Source organism: Hemicordylus capensis, chromosome 6 (genome assembly GCF_027244095.1).
Source record: "Hemicordylus capensis ecotype Gifberg chromosome 6, rHemCap1.1.pri, whole genome shotgun sequence".
Taxonomy (NCBI): Eukaryota; Metazoa; Chordata; class Lepidosauria; order Squamata; family Cordylidae; genus Hemicordylus; species Hemicordylus capensis.
Genome location: NC_069662.1, coordinates 46,100,143 through 46,118,816, shown reverse-complemented (window position 1 = coordinate 46,118,816; position 18,674 = coordinate 46,100,143). Strand labels below are relative to the sequence as shown.

The window sequence follows — 18,674 nt, the reverse complement described above, 5'->3', positions numbered from 1 at the left end:
GATCACGTGCTGATCTTCCACACATGCTGAGAAGTAATGCTTTTCCAAGCACGGATTCTGGAGCAGGGCATGCTGTATTCAGGGCACTCCCTAATCCAAACGCATCCTAAATCATGAGGTCTCTTGGGTTGCAACATTCCAAAGTGTTACCGTTCTCTAACTTAGGGTGGACCAGAGAACACACATGTCCACCCATCAGAACATCAAGTCACCTCCGGCTGTCCCAACCTGGTGTTTTTTCACTGCTAAAGCTGAGATGGCCACAATGTGTAACAACATGCAATAGCAGCCCAAGGCACATACCCACGGCCACTCAACCTTCCTGTTTGTGCTCACAGTGCTCTAGTAAGGATTGGGGAAGCAATATTGTAGTGGGAGGTAAATAGGTAAACCATTAGGGTTTGTTTGTTGTTGTTGTTTTAAGCCTGTAAGGTCAGGCTAGTTCCAAAGCATGTTGGAGATGAACTTCCAGTGCATCGACCTTTTGCACCAATTATCCTAATGACCACTAGGGGCATTGGGAGTAGAAACAGTCAGTCAGGGTCTCCCTATCTGTCCCTACTCTATGACCTGACTCTGCAGCACTTCCTGTGCTGAGTCACAACCCTTCCTTTCATCCTAGAGAGCAGATGGGAACATCTCTGTCTCTTCTTACCTATCCATTATGTAGTCCTTTAGGTTAGAGATAGGTCTTTCCTATCTAAGTGTATTTAACCAATAAATATTTAGTGTTTAGTCACACAAGGATCTCCATGTGTTTTCTCTAAATAGCTGCAATATCCAAACCATCCTCTGCTACCTACTCTGTAACTGGAGGGTGTGCTCATTCCTTAGTGCTCTGGTGTTTTACCTATTGTGGGTAAAAATCAACAACCTCTAACAAAGCAAGCATAGGAGATTTTTAGGATAGAAGAAGAACATTTGAGCTTAGAAGAAGAAAATTGGGTCAGGCAGCTGGTGGTATACATTTGTTTACCAAGGTTTATCAAATATTATGCATTTGTCTATCATCTGATTCAACAGAGGAATACCGATGGCTGGCTGCCGAACGAGTTCATGCATACTGGGCGGGCGCAAAATGACGCAAACTTTTCCCCTCTCAATCTAGGCTTAGTTAGTCATGGCTAAGTCCCATCAAAATTAATGGGATATATTAGTCATGACTAAGTTGCCTCAGTGGCTGACATAGTCTGCAGGGAAATGTGGGCAGTGCAGATCCACCCACACCATTGTGGCACTCTAGTGCACACGGCAATGCTGCTGCACAAGAGGGCTGTTCCGGTACAGCTCACCCTTGCGCGATGGAATGTTGTGCACTATTTGCATTGGGAGTGATGCAAGTAGCATGTGGCCTGTGATTGTGTGCAAGGGTAAATCTGCACTGGAATAGCCTTTTTGCACGGTGTGTGTTAGAGCTCCAAAGCAGTGCGCATGGGGTCTGTACCACCAGCAGCTCACTGTGGAACGTGTCACCTGTTGATTTCAATTGTGTTTAGTCATGATGCACTTAGCATGGATTCTATCTGATGTCTTTATCCCCACCTAAAGAGAGTAATCATGTGGGAAGTGGGGACTGAATAGGAAGGATGCTGCCAACCACTGTTGCCTCTAACAGGGATTACAAATGTTGTTGACGACAACTCCCAGCATCCCTAGCTGCAGTGGCCTTTGACTGGGGATTCTGGGAGTTGTAGTCAACAATATTTGAGAATCCCTGTTAGAGGGAACACTTCTGCCAGCCCACATTTTATCCCCAGCATTTTACAGAGGGTGGATGAAAAGCTATCCTATCCAGCTGAGCTCCCACCTCTGCCCGCACTGCAGTTCCCTGAGCTGAAGTAGAGTGGGCAGGATCCAATTCCTGCTTGGCCACCGGCTTGCTTTTCTCCTCCTCCTCACTCAGCATGCTCTGCCCCTTTCACTGTCCCTCCCTGTCCCTCTCCCTGCCTCTCTCTGCTCTGTTACTCCTGCAGCTTCTCAGGTGAGAGCCTCCATCCTGGTTCTCAAGTGCTCAGACCCAAAACAGGAAGTGGTACGTGAGACCATTGGCTTGGATATGGTCAGGCCTGGTTGGTCGTGGAAGGAAATTCCTCTCAGCACCATTAAAAGCTGCCTCTCAGGGAAACAGAGAGGTTGGTTGGCCCTAAGGATTGCAGGGTCTGCATTTGTGAAGGGAGCGAGGGAGGTGACCAGGGGCGGAGACACCATTGAGCGACAGGTTTCAAAGAAACCAGGCCACCAATGAAAAGGGCCACCGGAGCCCCCGTTGCGTGTGACATCATGCACAAAGGGGGTATGGCCCAATCGCCTGATGGAGGGAGAGGAAATAAACGCTACCTTGAAATGCTGCCTGGAAATGATATGGGGAAAGCTTGCTTGGGGCTCTCTGGCGCCCAGAAATGCACACATGCACATGGTATCACATGCATAGAGAGTCACTGGCGAAGCCGCCAGTCGGGCACAACACAGGCTGCCGTTTGACTGGCTCCACCACTGAAGGTGGCAATAGAGGGGGCAGCAATAGGGTAAGGCTGGATGTTGATCAGGCACTGAGGTCCCCAACTCTCTTCCCTCCCACTGTATCCCCAGATCAGCACAGGCTAGTCAGCTGCACAGGGCTGGACATTTGACCAGGCAAATGAGCAGCCTACATGGCTCAAGTTAAAGCCTGTACTTTGTGGCTGTTGGGACGCTGAAGGCACACTTAGGGCACCAAAAAGGCCAGCCCTGTGCTCATGAGCACTTACAGATCCTGTTTGTTAAAGGCAGTACATTGTAGCCAGTAATGAGGCTCAGTGTAGATTTGCAGAAGCCAAAAGTATCTTTATTAAGCGGCAGAAACATCATCCAGAAAGGTAAAGGCAAGAAGGACTACATCAGATGCCCTCAGACACCCAGAATATTTGCTCAAGAAATAATTGAAAGTGATTGCGAAACACTAATTTCCATCTGTTGATCAGCCCAGTCAGCATCCTCTGTCCGTCACAGTTGTTGCCATATGAAGATGAAAGTGGTCTTCAGAACTACTTATCACCCACTTTGTCTGCAGCAAAACAAGGAGACAAGAAGGAAAAATTATTGGACCCAAGTTATACATATAAAGGACCACTGACTCCAACATGGTTCTGCCCATCTGTTGAATTCTTGGGTTTTTTGCTCTAGTCCACACCGTGCCACTCTCTGAGGTTAAGTAGGTGGGTTCATGGGGCAGGGCCTTCTTGGTAGTTGCACTGAGGATCTGGAACCCCCTTCCAGGGGTGTAGTGGTACTTCTCGACTTCTCTGGCTGTTGGGGTGGGCATAGACATGTGGGCTGTCACGGAGAGCACCTGCACTTCTGAACTTGCAACTACATCACTGCCCCCACCCTTGGGAAGCCCGTGTTCCCTCTTATTACTTAATATTACAATTCTAGATAGAGCACCGGATATGCAAGTGACACAACCTCTGCCCAAAACATTATGATATGCATAGAGATGTGGAGACCTGGGGGGAAAGAATGGGAAAAAATGGGGGGACAGGTCCCTTCCCCCCACTTTTCCTCCCAGGCCTTCACATCTCTAGATAAGCATTAGGCATTACAGGCAAGGAAGGGATGGAGGAAGAGGTCAGAAGAGACTGGGATAGTAGAGAGTCAGGGGATAGTGGAGGTGCACCTAGGCGCTTTCCAGATTAGACCCTGCTGCAACAGGGTCACGACATAGCTCCAAAGTGAGCTTCTGCACTTCCTGTGTTTTGACATTGCGGTCCCTACGCTGACAGCAGGGTGCTGTTCACATTTCCAATTCCTTGTTTCAGATTTAATCACTGCGATTTATTGCCATAACATTATATGTCCAGCGTAAAAAGGTTGCAGTACTATTTTCCAATTTTTAGTTTTTGCGAGACTGCTCCCCCTGCTGGGTGCTTTGCTATTTACGTTTTGAATGCGATTTGCCTAAACTGAAGCATTTTGCCACTGTTGGGGTAATCAACTTTCAACTTTATTGTTAAAGTTACAGCCAACGGCCTCTCATTACAACAGAACCACACAGAAAACTATACATCTCGTCACACCAGTAGCATCAATAGAAACTACAATAGGAACAATACAATAAAAACTACAGTATCGTACATAAGAAAGTTTCAAATAAATGAAATCTGTTCACCCTCCTAATGTGCTATCCCCACATCTACCCTCTCAACATTTCTTCTGAGAAGTTTGCTTGCGGTGCAAAGAAAATTGGCAACTCTTGCCGAAATAAAATCGTCCAAGTCTGCAAGTAAAAACTCCACTCTCTCCTGGCCTGAGATCAATCTATGATCTCTTAAAATGAACCTTGAAAATAGCTCAGGAAAGGCCTTGCTGATGATGGCAGAAATTCCGTGCAGCCGTGTGCCAGCATTAGGGACCCACCAGGGCTGCTGTGTACAATGTGAAAGGAAGCCCTGATTGTGTTGTGCATCAGGGCAGTTGTGCAACAACTTAAAACAGTGTCCACACATTTGCCTAATTGCTTCCATTAGAAATATGGGTTTTTGCCCTGTTGCACAACACTGTTGAGGCTGCCTTTCATGTTGTGCAGCAGCCAATATACGTCTTCTTGAGGAAACTTTGTTTTAAGGCAGCTAAACTCAATCAAAAAGCTTACAAAATACAGATTAAAGGGTGCCACACACAGAAAGAACAACTGAACAAGGAGCATCAAGCCAGAGGGATCTGCAAGCAAGCGTGGAACAGAATTCAGTCAGCTCCTTTTCCCGCCCATCACCCTATGAACAAGGAAGCCTTACCATTAGTTCCTGAGAACCTGGGCGGGGAAAGGAAAACATACTGTCAGTGTCAGAAAAAACAGGGTTTGAATAACAATTTTTAAAAGCTGGGTTTTTTTTAAGTGTAAAAAAGAATGTGTCACCTTGTTATATTTTGCAGACAAGTGGTTTGCTTTTATTTCAACATCAAACCACTCACAACACTTGGTTAAGTGAATTTCTCCCCCGAGGGTTTTTCTTTAAATCGAAAGCAGCTGTGGGACTCTGCAATTATCAAAATCCTCCATTCCATGTTGTATGTATGAGTATCTGTTTCTTCTCCTTGCAGGGCAAAACGCAACTTGGAGGAGGTGATTTTGATTCCCTGCAGGGGAAAATCTAAATGCCCCTTCTATCGCACAGACATTTGCTCCAGATAAAAGTTTCCCCAGCTGCTTTGATTGAAAGAAAAAGACAAAATCGGGAAACAGTCATGCACAGGTGCCATGCTTAGTTTGGTCCTCAGAAAAAGGCTCCGAGAAAGACTACTTGTTTCAAACTGTGGGAGCCATGTGGAATAATGGATTGGATGTGGGAGATGCAAGATCAAATCACCACTCAAGCCTCTTCAGGTGTTATCAGCATGAAAAGTGCTCACTCACACAGCGGGGAAAGAGGGGAGGAAGTCCCACCCAGCTGTTGTCATCCACCTCTTCCTATGGGGCACATACGCTTATGGCACCATTTGTCTAAAGGGGGAGGCGCTGTGAGCATGTTCACCGGAAATTCCATGAGCTGAAACCTCGATCTATCAAGGTTGCAGCTCATAGAATCGCCAGTGAACACGCTTACAGCACCTCCCCCTTCAGACAAATGGCTCCATAAGTGGGTTCGTCAGGCAGGAGGGTGTGAGTGACAGTGGGGCAGCGAGACTTCCGCCCCACTTTCCTCACTGTAAATGTGAGCGCTGCTTGCACTGATAATATCTGAAGAAGCTTCACTCATGGCCTGGCTCAAGCCATTGTTTTTGTCTCTAGTCTATGCACAGAAGTAGTCATTAGGGAAGCACTGCGAGACATTCTACTCATTGCAAAGTCCCTTAAAATTCTTACCTAATACTTTGCAGAGTGAGTCCTGTAAAAATAGATAATGAGCCGGGTCTCATGATAAGTGAGACCCAGTTTGGAAGGGTGAGCAGGGGGAGCACGCTAAGCCCACTCTCCCTGCACACAAGCAGAGCGGGAGCCCTGGGCGGCCGGATCGGCTGTCCACATGATTGCCGGCTCCGTGCCGCGCAACCCCCAGAAGCTCCAGTATGCCCTGCGCGAGCGCGCAGGGCATACTGGGGAGACCGGTAGAGCCGGGAGGCAGCTTTTCACCTCCCCTCCGGGGGGGTCTACTCATGAGTAACTGCGGCACGGAGCCACACCGTGGCTACTCATGATCTTTAAAACCTTGATCTTAAACCGCTCGCTCCGCAAACCTGGTTTTAGGGCAGGGGTAGTTAGGCAGGTCACCCGCTTAGGAACCGCCGGGCTCGCAGCCAAGCCTGGTTGTTCACAGGATGGGGCAAAATCGTGCTAGCCTCCACTAGCCCGATTTCACCCCATCCTGTGAATAGCCTCAATCTCTAACAATAGTTTTATGAGATTCATCCATTTGGTTATCTCTCCTGGTAAAATGCAGGTTAACCACAGCGATTGGACCAGGATTCCCTGGAAATTTGGGGTTTAGCAGGGCTCTGCGATCCTGGTTCTCTTTAACCAGGATCTCTGAGACTGTGTGAATGCAGCCTATAACTCTTTTTCCTTCTGAAAGAGTAAGGGCTAAACGTCCTTTCTTTTTAAACCAAGATGTTCTGGGCAATGGCTGACATCCAGATTAATGAAGCACTAGTGCAACAAAGTAAGTTTTGACCTTGCAAGAAGGTTGCACAGCTATGCAAAGTCATGGGGAATGCCCATAGTTGTGTGATCTCTTGCATTCTTGTTGCGCATGTACAACAAGAATCAGGGATTTCACAGCAGGTGGACAAGCTGCACATCTTGTTGCAGAGGTCCCTTTGTGTGCAAGTGTATCCTGGGCGCTAGTGCAACACGAGTTTGGAATGCAAGCTTCCGATGCAAGCTCAAAATATCCTTGCACTAGCACATTTGCACCAGCACACCTTTAGTCTGGATGTCAGCCCGTGACAATGTCACTAGATTCCATTTTGCATTGCTTATTCTCCTGACAATCATCACTCAGGTATCACAGGGGGATTGTGAAGAAATATTCATCCCCTGTTGTTTAGCACTGAAAATCTGGCAGAGGTATTATGTCTTTGAACATTATGTTATTAGAGATTGGGAAGATGACCTACTGGAGGTCTTGGCCATCCAAGAGCTTCCGGTAGGTCTCAATCTCCTGCTCCAGCCGGGACTTGATGTCCATCAAGAGTTTATAGTCACTGTTCTGACGTTCCATGTCTGCTCGGAGGTCAACCAGCTGTGCTTCGACGTTGCTGATCAGTCCCTGGATCTGGGCCAGCTGAGCACAATAGCGAGCCTCTGTATCTGCCAAAGTGCCTTCCAGTGCGGCTTTCTGAGAAGAGAGATGATATTAATGAAAAGTGGAGCTCAAGGACTGATACTCAAGTGAATTTTAAAGAAATGCTGAAATCACGGTGAAAAACTGAGGTGGATTAGGAAACAGAAATTTGGAATAAAGTTTAAATATTCACAATATTGACATGATTATCAATATTGAATTTGATTCTATAACTCTAGAACTCCTGGTTCTAGGAGATTCACTAAAGCCTTTGGTCAGAGGCTCAGGCCATCTTTCAGAAATACTGTAATGTTATCTATGGCTGGACTAGCATTAGGTGGCCAGTATGGAGCTGATGTGTTGTCATATAAGCTAGGCATTTGTTTCTGCATTTTAATTGGCTATTTTCACCCCCTTTTACATGTTATCTGTCTCAAGCGTTCAGTGTAAGGCAGCTTATACATGTAAATAAATATTGTTTTGGCCCTAAAATAGTTTATTGGCCCTGACATTAGCACACAGATTCAGAGGAAGCACATAGAAACACAGAGGAACCCTGCTAACTTGGCAAAGAGGCACCTTTTAACGTGGTGATACTCTTTATTTAGCAGGGAGAGAGTAATTGGCCCAATCCACCCCCAGCACAGCACCTCCAGTGACTGTTGCTGGTGTCTATCTTGTGTTTCTTTTTAGATTGTGAGCCCTTTGGGGACAGGGTTCCATCTTATTTATTTATTATTTCTCTGTGTAAACCACCCTGAGCGATTTTTAGAAGGGCGGTATGGAAACTGAATTAATAATAATAATAATAATAATAATAATAATAATAATAATAATAAATAAATAATAGGGAAATGAGTATAATGACTATGTTGCAGTGATTTAAGCATTTCTTTATCAGAATAAGAAAAAAAAGAGGTTATATCCATTGCTGTGCAAGTGGAGACCTAGATTTTCCACAGCACTAGGCCACAAACAGGTGGGTTATTGTATGAGCCCAAGGTGAACTCTTTCAAGATCTGTAGAACACTTGGATGTTGGGAGAAACCCATCCCCAGACTAAGTACCATGCTGTGTTGCGACTGGAGCTCAATCTCCAAGCCCTGGAGGCTCCGTCTCAAGTCCGTGATCTCAGTCTTTTTGTCCCGAAGCTGTTCAGTGTTGACAGCAACTTCTTGATTCAGCTCTTCAGTCTATATTTATAGGATGTATGAAAAAAGAAGAAATTACTAAACAGAGATATGATTATATGAAAAATATCAGCTAGTGGAAAGCCAGTTTCCTTCTACTTTAAAACAAAAATATTCCTTCCCTTTCTCTCCTTGGTTTATCATCTCACCTTGCTGGTAAACCAAGCCTCAGCATCCTTCCTGTTTTTATCAGCCATCACTTCATACTGGTCTCTCATATCAGCCAGGATCTTGGTGAGATCAATGCCTGGGGCAGAGTCAACTTCAACACTCACTTGGCCTCCTAGAGCCCCTGTAAATGAGTTCATTTCCTAAACAACAGAAAAAAGCACAGGATATATTTGAAGGCTTGTTTGCATAGCAACAATTCAATGGTGTGTGTGTTTAATCTTTTTGTATTGGAATCACTGCCTGGTTGTTCAGAAGTTAACCAACGTTCAGAGGAAAGCACAATTAACTGAGACTCTGGTGTCTGTCTTCCTGGAGGTTTTACAGACAGGGCTTCTACCCCGAATCTCCTTCGAAGAGAGTGTATGCATTCACACACCAGCCAAACTTACCCTGAAGTCCCTTTGAGACCCTTGGACCCACTCCACACACAAATCAGGCTTTGTCTCACAAATTCTAGCTTATCTTGATGTATTTCTGGGTTTTTAAAAGCTGGTTTTAAGCTACTTTTTCTGAAACTGCCAGAGCAAATAGGGAGAGGCACTGACGTAGAATCATCAGCATGATAAGAGGGATACTCTCTTAGAAATACAGATATAGCTCTTTAGTAATCTCCCCTCCCCATTGGCTAGAAGGAAAACATGAAGGCATGCCATGTGAACTGGCAGAAACAAAACCTGAGAGCAGAGGGGAGGGACTGCTTCCCTCAATGCCGCGAGTGAAGTTCGAAGTGGCTTCGCTCAACATTTACCCCGAAGCATGAAGCCATGTGTGAATAACTCCCTGGTATTCACTGAGAGACTAGTGCCATAGTAGCGGGAGGAGGTAATGCTTATCATAAGACCATTCCAAGTTATTTTGAGTCAAAGCATGTACTTCACAATGTGGTATCTTGTAATACACTGAGGTTGTTCTCATGACCATCCCTGCCCAGGTAGGACAGGTCTAGCCTGGGTAGGACTGGTCATGAGAAGCACTGGGATTGTTCCCAATCCCACCACTCCTCCCCCAGTAACCCTGCTTTTCTACCTGGGCTTGCAGTGAGGTAGGACTACACACAGACTTCCTACCTCAGTCACCGGCCATGTGGGTGAGTGAGTTGCTGGCAACCATCTTACCCACTGAGCGGGGGGGGGGAGCTGCCTGGCAGCAAGGAGGTATCCCAGTGCACCACACTGCTCACACGTGCATTGTGGGATACCTGATGGCCCAGCTTCCTTCTCCCCCACTCCCAATTGCTGCCGGGCCTGCCTCAGTGCTGATCATGTGGGCATGGCACAGGGAGCCCAAGAACAGCAGACCAGAGAGTGTGTGGGGGAAGGAAGGAAGGCTCCTGCCTTCCCCCCCAGCCCTCTCCAGCGCCAACGGTCATGTGAATGATGACCTTTTTTACTATCAAGTGGTAGAGCCATCAATCCTAGTTATTTGTTTCAGTGTATGACCTTCATGTCATCCTACATAAGGAGTGGCCCCTCTTATCCTCCTGACATCTGGCAAATCTGAATCTGCTGAGGTCTTTTGGGCCATTTTGGTGAGATGAAGCTGCATCGCTGTTTCGGAACACTTTTGGATACTACAGTATTTCAAAGCACTGAGCACAGAGTTTCTGTACCTCCTCATGGTTCTTCTTGAGATAAGCCAGCTCTTCCTTCAGATTTTCAATCTGCAACTCCAAATCAGTCCTAGCCAAGGTCAGCTCATCCAAGACTCTGCGTAGGCCATTGATGTCATTCTCAACACTCAGGCGCAGGGCTTGCTCTGACTCAAACCTTGAACAAAACCACCAGCAAATTAGCAGGAATTGCTAACATTTACAGGCAGAGGCGCTCTTACCTCTGGACCTTGGGGCTCTGGCCTGTGGCCTCCTAGGTCTGGAGCAGCCTCCAAAGGTTGAGGGGCTCCTGCAGCCACTTCACGCCGCACCGCCGCTGTGCCTTTTAAAAAAACCACCATTGCTGTGTAGTGATGGCACTAGCTGTGGGAAGGGGGGTGAGGAGGGGAGAGTTCCCCTTTAAGGAGAGGAGGTGTTTATCCAGGGGTAAACCTCAGGAAGGCTGAGCAGCCTTCCTCCATGTGGAGGAAGCAGAGAGGTGAGAGGCCATCACTTGGGAGAAGGGAGCGGAGCTGGACAGAGCTCACCACCTCCCATCCTAGACAGAGGGTAACAGGGGGAACTCTCCCTCCCCTCCTCACCGCCCCACCCTTCCTGCACCCACCACTGCCGTGCCCCATCCCACCCTCCCCCAGGTAAACATCTCCTCTTCGTAAAGGGGAACTCTCCCCTCCTTGCCCCCCACCCTTCCTGCAGCTAGTGCCTCCACCGCTCACTGGTGGTTTTTTTTTTTTTTTAAAGTGTGCAAATCGGGTGGCGGGGCTTTCTCCTCACTCCCACCCCCACCCCCATCGCGATGGGAGGCCTCTGAAGCCCTTCACATCCAGGCTCCCAAATAACCTGGGTGCGCCACTGTTTACAGGACTTGGATTAACTTTTGTATTAAGAAAAATACAAAGTGTCAGCAAGATTAGTCTCGACTCCTTCTCTATAATGTTCTGGCACAATAATTCAAGGTTTTCCCCAGAATATGAACATGCTCATGTGGGTGGCTTAAAACTTTCCTCATCTTAGGGCACAATGACTCTTCTCTTTTACCAAGATCAGGAAACTGTAGCTATGTTTCCAGGGATGGGGCCATAACTCAAAGGTCCCAGGTACAATCCCTAGCATCTCCAGGTAGGACTAAGACCCTTGCCTGAAAGCTTGGAGAGCCACTGCCAGTCAGTGCAGACAATACTGAGCTAGATGGACCAATGGTCTGACTCGGTATAAGGCAGCTTCCTCTGTTCCTACATGCATTGTTCTTTGTTTGGCCAGTATGAGGAGCCTAGTATAGTAAAGATATCTGGAAACAGGAGTCTGGCATAATGCACTTAATATGACCACTCTTGCATTTCAACACACACCAGTGGTATGCTAAAGATGGTCCTTAAATTGGCTCCCTGTGGTATATTTGATTTTTCATCACCCATGATACCTTCTTCCCCACCACCCTCAATTTGAAAATGGTTGCTTATACAAATCTTTTCCCAGTTCTTCGGCCATGGAATTTTCACTCACTTGGTTTTAAAGTCATCAGCTGCCAGCCTGGCATTGTCAATCTGCAGGACAAGTGTGCTGTTGTCAATTGTTGCAGCAAGGATCTGGAAGAGAGGAAGACATACATGCACTGGGTCATTTGCTCTCTACACAGACATTTCTCTTCAATTAGTTTGGGAGTGATGTGTACACAAACGTTTTGCTGAAAACGTACGTGAAAGCCACAATGGGATGTGTTTACATTAAAAGGCAGGCTTTAAACGAATTAATAGATTAAGCTTGTGCTGCCGTGATTGTCTAAAATGTATTCCCTATGCATCACTTTTGCAGTTCGTCACATCCTAAAAAAACCTTGAAAGTTCATCACTTGCTCATTGTTCTCCGTAACATCAGCTGATACAGATGTTGCCCTAACATGGCCACATCACTTAACCTCATTTAGAGGATGTAGATTGTTTCCTTTTAGAAGATGGGCCAGTTTAAACTACTAGTTCTGTGCATGGTGCAGTACTGTTTCCCAGTCTGAATGCAGGTGAAACCTAATCATCTGAGTAATCATGAGCACAAACCTCTGTAAACTAGAGGTGTATATTTGTTTTTGGAATGAACTGAAACGGAACCAAATTGGGCCCATTTGGTTCCGTTTCTATTCATTCTGAAACTAAAGTGATGGAGTGTGAATGGCTACAAATGGGCTTCACATTCAGTACCTCATTCATTACCCATTCATGTTTATGAAAGAAACCCTTTCATAGTTGTTGTTTTCAACATCATCTATGTCAGCAGTGGCAATGGTATAAGCCTATAAGAAGGCAAAGGCTTCTTGCTCAAGTTCTATTTGAAATATTACAAATGTTAAGTAACCATGAACTTGATATGTCAGTGGCTTCATTTTATATTGTTCCAAGGGTGTTTTGATGAAGTGGTTTCATTGTATTTTTAATAATGTTATTTTAGCATTGCCCCTGAAGAAGATCTCTGAGGCTAAAACGTGTTGGGATTCAATAAATGCTATACAGCACAGTGAGACTTTGAGGCGATTCTCACGATCATGGAGAGCCAGCGTGGTGTAGTGGTTAGAATGCTGGACTAGGACCGGGGAGACCCGAGTTCAAATCCCCATTCAGCCATGATACTAGCTGGATGACTCTGGGCCAGTCACTTCTCTCTCAGCCTAACCTACTTCACAGGGTTGTTGTGAAAGAGAAACTTAAGTATGTAGTACACCGCTCTGGGCTCCTTGGAGGAAGAGCAGGATATAAATGTAAAAATAACAATAACAATAACGATCAGTGGAAAGCTGAACAATAACGATCAGTGGGAGCTTAGCCCACTGTCTACAGATCTTGGGAACCACCGGGCTTGTAGGCGAGCCCAGTTTCCCCAAAGCGGGTCACCCGCCTACCTACCCCTCCCCTTAGCCCAGGTTAGCTGAGCGAGTGCCCCGCTAACCCGGGTTTTGTGGTTGGGCTCGAGGATCTCTCCAGCATGCCCCGGGGCTCGGGAGGCTCTCCAGCAGTCGTGTGGATTCCCGATCCGGCCTCCCAGGGCTACAGCAGTGCTCGTCTGCGGAGAGAGCAGGCTGAGCCCATTCTCCCCACAAACTTCATTTGGGCGAGTCTCACTGATCACGAGACTCGCCTCTTGGTATCCTTTTTTGCTTCTCCTAGCAAGTACCATCCTAAATGCCCATACAGTCCCAGGATGCAGTATCATCCTGAGGGTGGGTGCGTAAATCATGACTGCCGCTGTGAAAAAATGTCATATGATTTGGCTGTCTATTGGTTATGATTTAAATACAGTGTATGAATAGGAAAATAATCTTGGCATGCCATTGCTTTTCACCAAATCACCCTGAATATCAAACCGTTTATCTGGGTTTGCTTGTCTCTCATAAATTTAGTATGCACTACCTCCAAGAATTGGGGGGGGGAACCCCTAAAGCCACAATATCAAATCCCTCAAGAGCAAAAATAACATATTAAAAATGGACTGTCGCCACCATGTCTTCATGTTTAAAAGGATGTCACGGCACCAGGGCCTGTTCTCACTGGGATAGGGCAGCATGCTTGTGCTGGCATGATGGTGACATCATTAGATTGCCTTGCGGCTGGCAAAAGGGGGCAGAATGGGTGGCTGGGTGGTGTACAAGCTGTGGGTGAGCCCAGACTGTGAAGACAAGTGTAGGCCACCTCAAATCACACCCCAGGGCCTCTCTCAGTGTTATGATGTGCCTGCGCTAGCGCACTGATTCCGGAGCTTGTATTTCCAGACCAGTGTTGCATTAGCGCACACACGTTTGCACTTATATAATGAGGTGCACAACCTATAGCATGCCTTGTATCCAGATTGAACTACTGCTTCATTAGTCTGGATGTCAGCAATGCAATCCAGATCCTCTCAAGTTGCGCTCATGCTATCCCACCAGATCCGAACAAGCTCTACTCATAACCTGCCAGACTTTGACTTGCATCCGCCTCTGACACATTCCATCCTGGCTGTGCCTCAGTTGTCTAAATTCCTCTTGACCCTCCCCACACCTGCCAGGTTCTGCCTGCTCCTGCTTGGGGCCTTGATATTTTCCACATCAAAAAAATGACAGCCCTTCTTGGGTGGCAGCAGGCATGAACTCCAAGCTTTGTACAAATTTCCTTACAATAGCTGTTTGCTTTTCTGCCACTCTGTGTACCTTTAGGGTGTGTGTGCCTCCTATATAAACAAACCAATATTGTGTGCTGGTGAGGCAAAATAAATCTTGGCTGTACATATATGTAGAATATATAACACTTAGTTTAGTCCTTTTGTTTTCTTGTCTTCTTTTCCCTTTTTAAATAATAGTCAGTTAAACCATAGGTGTTCAAATATTTAATGAAAGCCAAAACGGTTCTGTGGAGATACAGTTGAGTTCAGAACTGGGAGACCTGTATTCAGTCTCTGCTTGCTGTGAAGCTTTTGAGTTAGCAGAGTTAGCTGAGGTTTTGAACTCTAGGATGTCAGCTAAATGTTAGGATGAAGCCCTGTTAACTGGGATGGACACCTTTTAAATTACCTTCTTATATTTAGGAGGGAGGGAACAAATGTCCCTATTCAATCCAGCATTGCATCTTTCCCAATGGCTGTTGCTGGTGCCTAGCTTGTGTATTATTATTATTATTATTATTATTATTATTATTATTATTATTATGAGCCCTTTGGGGACTGGGAACCATCTTATTTCTTTTTCTGTGTGAACCACTTTGAGAACTTCTTGTTGAAAAGTGAGATATATATTATATACACATTATTAATAAAAACTATAATATAGTGATTTACCTCAGAGCAGAGAATGAAGTAGAATCACAACTTGTGGCACTCCAAAGGTTGCTGAACGACAACTCCCATAACCCCCGACAACAATAAACTCTAGCTGGGGATGATGGAAGTTGTAGTTCAGCAACATATGGAGTACTACCGCTTGGGAACCCCCGAAGTAGATGACTCAGAGGACAATGGAGAGAGCAATGTCTTCCTACTGAATGGAGATCATCAGTAGGAAGAGCCAAGGACAGAGATGGACAATAGCTCTAAGGTAGTCAAAGCTGGTATGAGAGCACTTTCATGGCCTAATAGTACTCACTCATCCAGCCACCATCAGCTCTTAAAAGTTCTTGGAGCTATTCACACAACCTACCAGGTAGGTGGGCAGGGGGGCGGGGCGGGAAGGTTGCACAAACCCAACCTTCCCCCAAGATGAATAGTAAAAGTGTGATGGGAGTGCAGACTGTGCTCCCAGGTGATCGAGGTCCAGAGGGCCGGGACAACGTGGCCTGGCCTCCGGGAATCCCATAATGCACCACATGCCAAGTGCAGTGCATTAGGGGATTCCCCAGGAGATGGGTGCTCTAGGTGCCCATCTCTGTGCATGAAGCTTGAGGAGACACACACAATCCTGGAGCCCAGGTTAAGGGCACCCTTGCTCCTTTAACCCCAGCTAAAAGCCGGGTTACCAAGCTGGACTAAGCAACAATGCCCCTCTGGGATTGAGCCTGGTCCTGGCAGTTCTCACACACAGCCTAAACCAGGTTGGGCTTCCCTAGCCTGGGTTAGGCTGCATGTGAGAACAGCCTCCTTCTCTGCCTCCAAGCTCTCTACTGAGTGTGCCCTTGACTGGAATACAGGTAGGCTGTGTCTGTATACAGGCTCACATAGCTGCAGATTTTGACAAATGCAACCCAACAGATATAAGATCTCTGTGAATGAAGATGAATTACATCTCATAACATCAGAGTGGCACTATAATTTGAAATTAAACATAGAGAATTGCTATATTGGTGCCAGAGAATAAAACAGATTTGGTTTATTTGACTGGTTTCCACAGTAATAGTATAGAGAAGTTGCATTCGGCCAGATTGTGCTGAAAAAAAAATATATATATATATAGAGAGAGAGAGAGAGAGAGAGAGAGAGAGAGAGAGAGAGAGAGAGTTATTCAGTATCACAGGGTCTGAGAATGTTAGAGTTGGAAGGGACCCAGGAGGTCTTTTAGTCCAATCCCCCTGGCTCAGTGCAGGAAACTGGGAAGAGAGTTAAAATTTCAGTCATGGACAGGGCTGTATGCAAAGCAAATGAAAAACCCTGCTGAGCCTGCCTTCCGATAGATAACAGCCTCATTGCAAAACCGGAAAGGTATTTACAAGGCTAACCATTTCTAAAGACTTTTAGTGTATTCCGTTACCACAAAGGAAAGGGTGCCAAAAGAAATATATCACAAACCCACAAAGGTGGGTTTTTAAAAAACATATTATTATGTAATTCACCACTGTATAGCTTCCTGGTTGACACAGGTGCAGCTCCAGGTAGAATTTATTTACAGTACAATGGTCTGATGTTGGCTCTTCTCCCAGATATCCCATCATGTTTTCTTTATGCTGCACCACCTTTAATCTGCAAACTGTGGCACATGCACTGTCTTGTTTGCTTTCACATCAGTTTTGCAAAACAGGCCACTATGACACCCAGTACAGCAAAACTGAAATTCAGGGACTTGAACACAGGCCTGCTTAGTCAACACGTTCTTTCTTTTATCCACAGTAGCTTTTTGCACAAGGTCTTGCGAAGTACACAGGGTCATCTAATCATTGGCAAGGTAAGGTGCTGTTTCACCCACTTTGCAGATGGGTAAGCTGAAAGGTAGTGACTTTCTAAGACCACCTGGTGAGTTGACATCTGAGTAGAAATTTGAACCCAGGACTTGTAGATTAAAATCATACACTCCAATGGGCCATTAGGGTCTCGGCTTTTTCTCTGGCAAGGATTTTGTCCCTTTAACACCCACACAACAGGCAAAAACTCAGCAAGTGACACACATTCCATCCCTGCATTTACATGTCAGGAAAGGTTTAGGCATTGAATTTTCCAATGTTATGCAAATGTACAAGTATAGGAGCTCTTAAACATTTAAATGCCCTGACAGGTGAAAAAGGGTTGCAAATCTAAACTACCTTGGCTTTTTGTTCTGGTCCTTGCCATCTCACAAACATTTCAAGCACTGCTTTCTCTTCCCCCACCCTCACCCCATCCCCCCCAGTCAAACTCAATTACATTGCTAACCTTTAGAAGGATGACTAGAGAAATTACCGACTATGAGTGTTCTTTCCCTAGCTTATGGCAGTTAGATCATGATGTTGAGATCAAAGCTTCCCTCAGAGATGCAGTTTGCAGGTCCTACCTTGTCTCGGAGGTCTTCAATTGTCTTGTAATATGGGCTGTAGTCACGGGTTGCTCTCGGTCCCTGTTTTTGGTACCACTCTCGGATTTTCACCTCTAGGTCTGTGTTCGCCTCTTCTAGGGCATGCACCTTCTCTAGGTAGTTTGCCAGGCGGTCATTCAGATTCTGCATAGTTATCTTTTCATTTCCGGAAAGGAGGCTATCATTGGTGGCACTCAGACTGCCACCAAAGCCTCCACCAAAGCCACCACCAAAGCCTCCACCAAAGCCACCACCGTAACCACCACCATAACCACCACCGTAACCACCACCATAACCACCACCTAGGCCTCCTCCAGAGGAGACAAACTGAGCAGATGAGACAGAGACACCCCGGCCCCCAGACCCGCCATGAATGCTTGGAGATCTAAAGGAAGAACCACCAAGCCCTCCAGAGGAAGATTGCCTGAAACTGTAAGAGGTCATTGTGGGGGGATGCCTAAAACCAGCCCTTGGCAACAAAGTGACACTGTCTGTGTGCCCTGGATGCAGAAAAGTGAGAACCCCTCCTTTCCCCCTCTCCTTTTATGCCCGCTGCTGTGGGAGTTGTCTGTCCAGCAAGCTGATATTTGAGCCCTTTGGAATGGACCAGCCCTAAACCATTTGCCAGCATTCAGATTCTCCTCATTGGTCAGTCAGAACAAAGTGGGCTGTATTTCTTCTCCAAGTACTTCCAAAGACTCTGTACTCCTTTTGCACTCTCACCCACTCCCCTTGTCTTATCTTGCCTCCCCCCCTCCTTTTAGAACAAAAGATGTGATTCACAGTAGGTGGCAGTCTGTTGAAAGGACAGACATGGGTAAAACCTAGATGATAGTTTACTTAAGCTGCAGCTAAACCTTTGACTATGCACACCTGTCCTGACACACACTGGCTCCTTTGTAGAGCCAGGTTAAAGAAACAAAAAAACCCTGCAGCAGCAGGCCGTTGCCAAATGAAGTTTTCACGTAACAGCGAAATCTACACCTACAGGGTGGCTAAAAGGCCCCTCCATGGATGCAGCCTAGATAACAAACAGTGTTCTGTTAAAGGTGGTCTGAATGTATCCAGTATTTCAGCTTCTAATCTGGTTACAAGAAAAGGACGCTTTTAAAGGAAAATAAAAGTCTGCCTCCAATATTGCTGATCTCAGTTTCATCCAGTGTTATACTCAAACAATAAGAAACCTTTTTACAGAAAAGGGCCTATTTTCTGTTTAGAATTTGAGCGCCTTTTAG

At 46.1% G+C, this 18,674-nt stretch overlaps 1 protein-coding gene across 2 annotated transcripts; it reads right to left on the bottom strand.

Annotated features, from left to right (window-relative positions):
- Nucleotides 1-2,798: 2,798 nt before the first annotated feature.
- LOC128331433 (keratin, type I cytoskeletal 19-like) lies at nt 2,799-17,986 on the bottom strand. Of its 2 annotated transcripts, XM_053264839.1 has the most exons (9): nt 17,712-17,986; nt 17,419-17,675; nt 11,733-11,815; nt 10,230-10,386; nt 8,599-8,760; nt 8,327-8,452; nt 7,093-7,313; nt 4,773-4,789; nt 2,799-3,043 (listed from the first exon to the last, which is right to left on the bottom strand). In XM_053264839.1, the coding sequence occupies exons 1-9, from the start codon at nt 17,881-17,883 to the stop codon at nt 3,024-3,026; spliced, it is 1,215 nt and encodes a 404-aa protein (XP_053120814.1). In that variant the 5' UTR covers nt 17,884-17,986; the 3' UTR covers nt 2,799-3,023. The 2 variants fall into 2 exon arrangements, with proteins under 2 accessions (XP_053120814.1, XP_053120813.1); XM_053264838.1 differs by having other exon boundaries at nt 17,419-17,986.
- Nucleotides 17,987-18,674: the final 688 nt, after the last annotated feature.

What these genes read in the sequence shown, in the direction of transcription:
- LOC128331433 (XM_053264838.1), bottom strand. Translation starts at nt 17,883, where the DNA reads ATGACCTCTTACAGTTTCAGGCAATCTTCCTCTGGAGGGCTTGGTGGT. An exon ending in GCTGATGACTTTAAAACCAA is followed by an intron (nt 10,387 to 11,732) that starts GTGAGTGAAAAT and finishes GTTTTGTTCAAG; the next exon opens with GTTTGAGTCAGAGCAAGCCC. An exon ending in TCAAGAAGAACCATGAGGAG is followed by an intron (nt 8,761 to 10,229) that starts GTACAGAAACTC and finishes TCTGTTGTTTAG; the next exon opens with GAAATGAACTCATTTACAGG.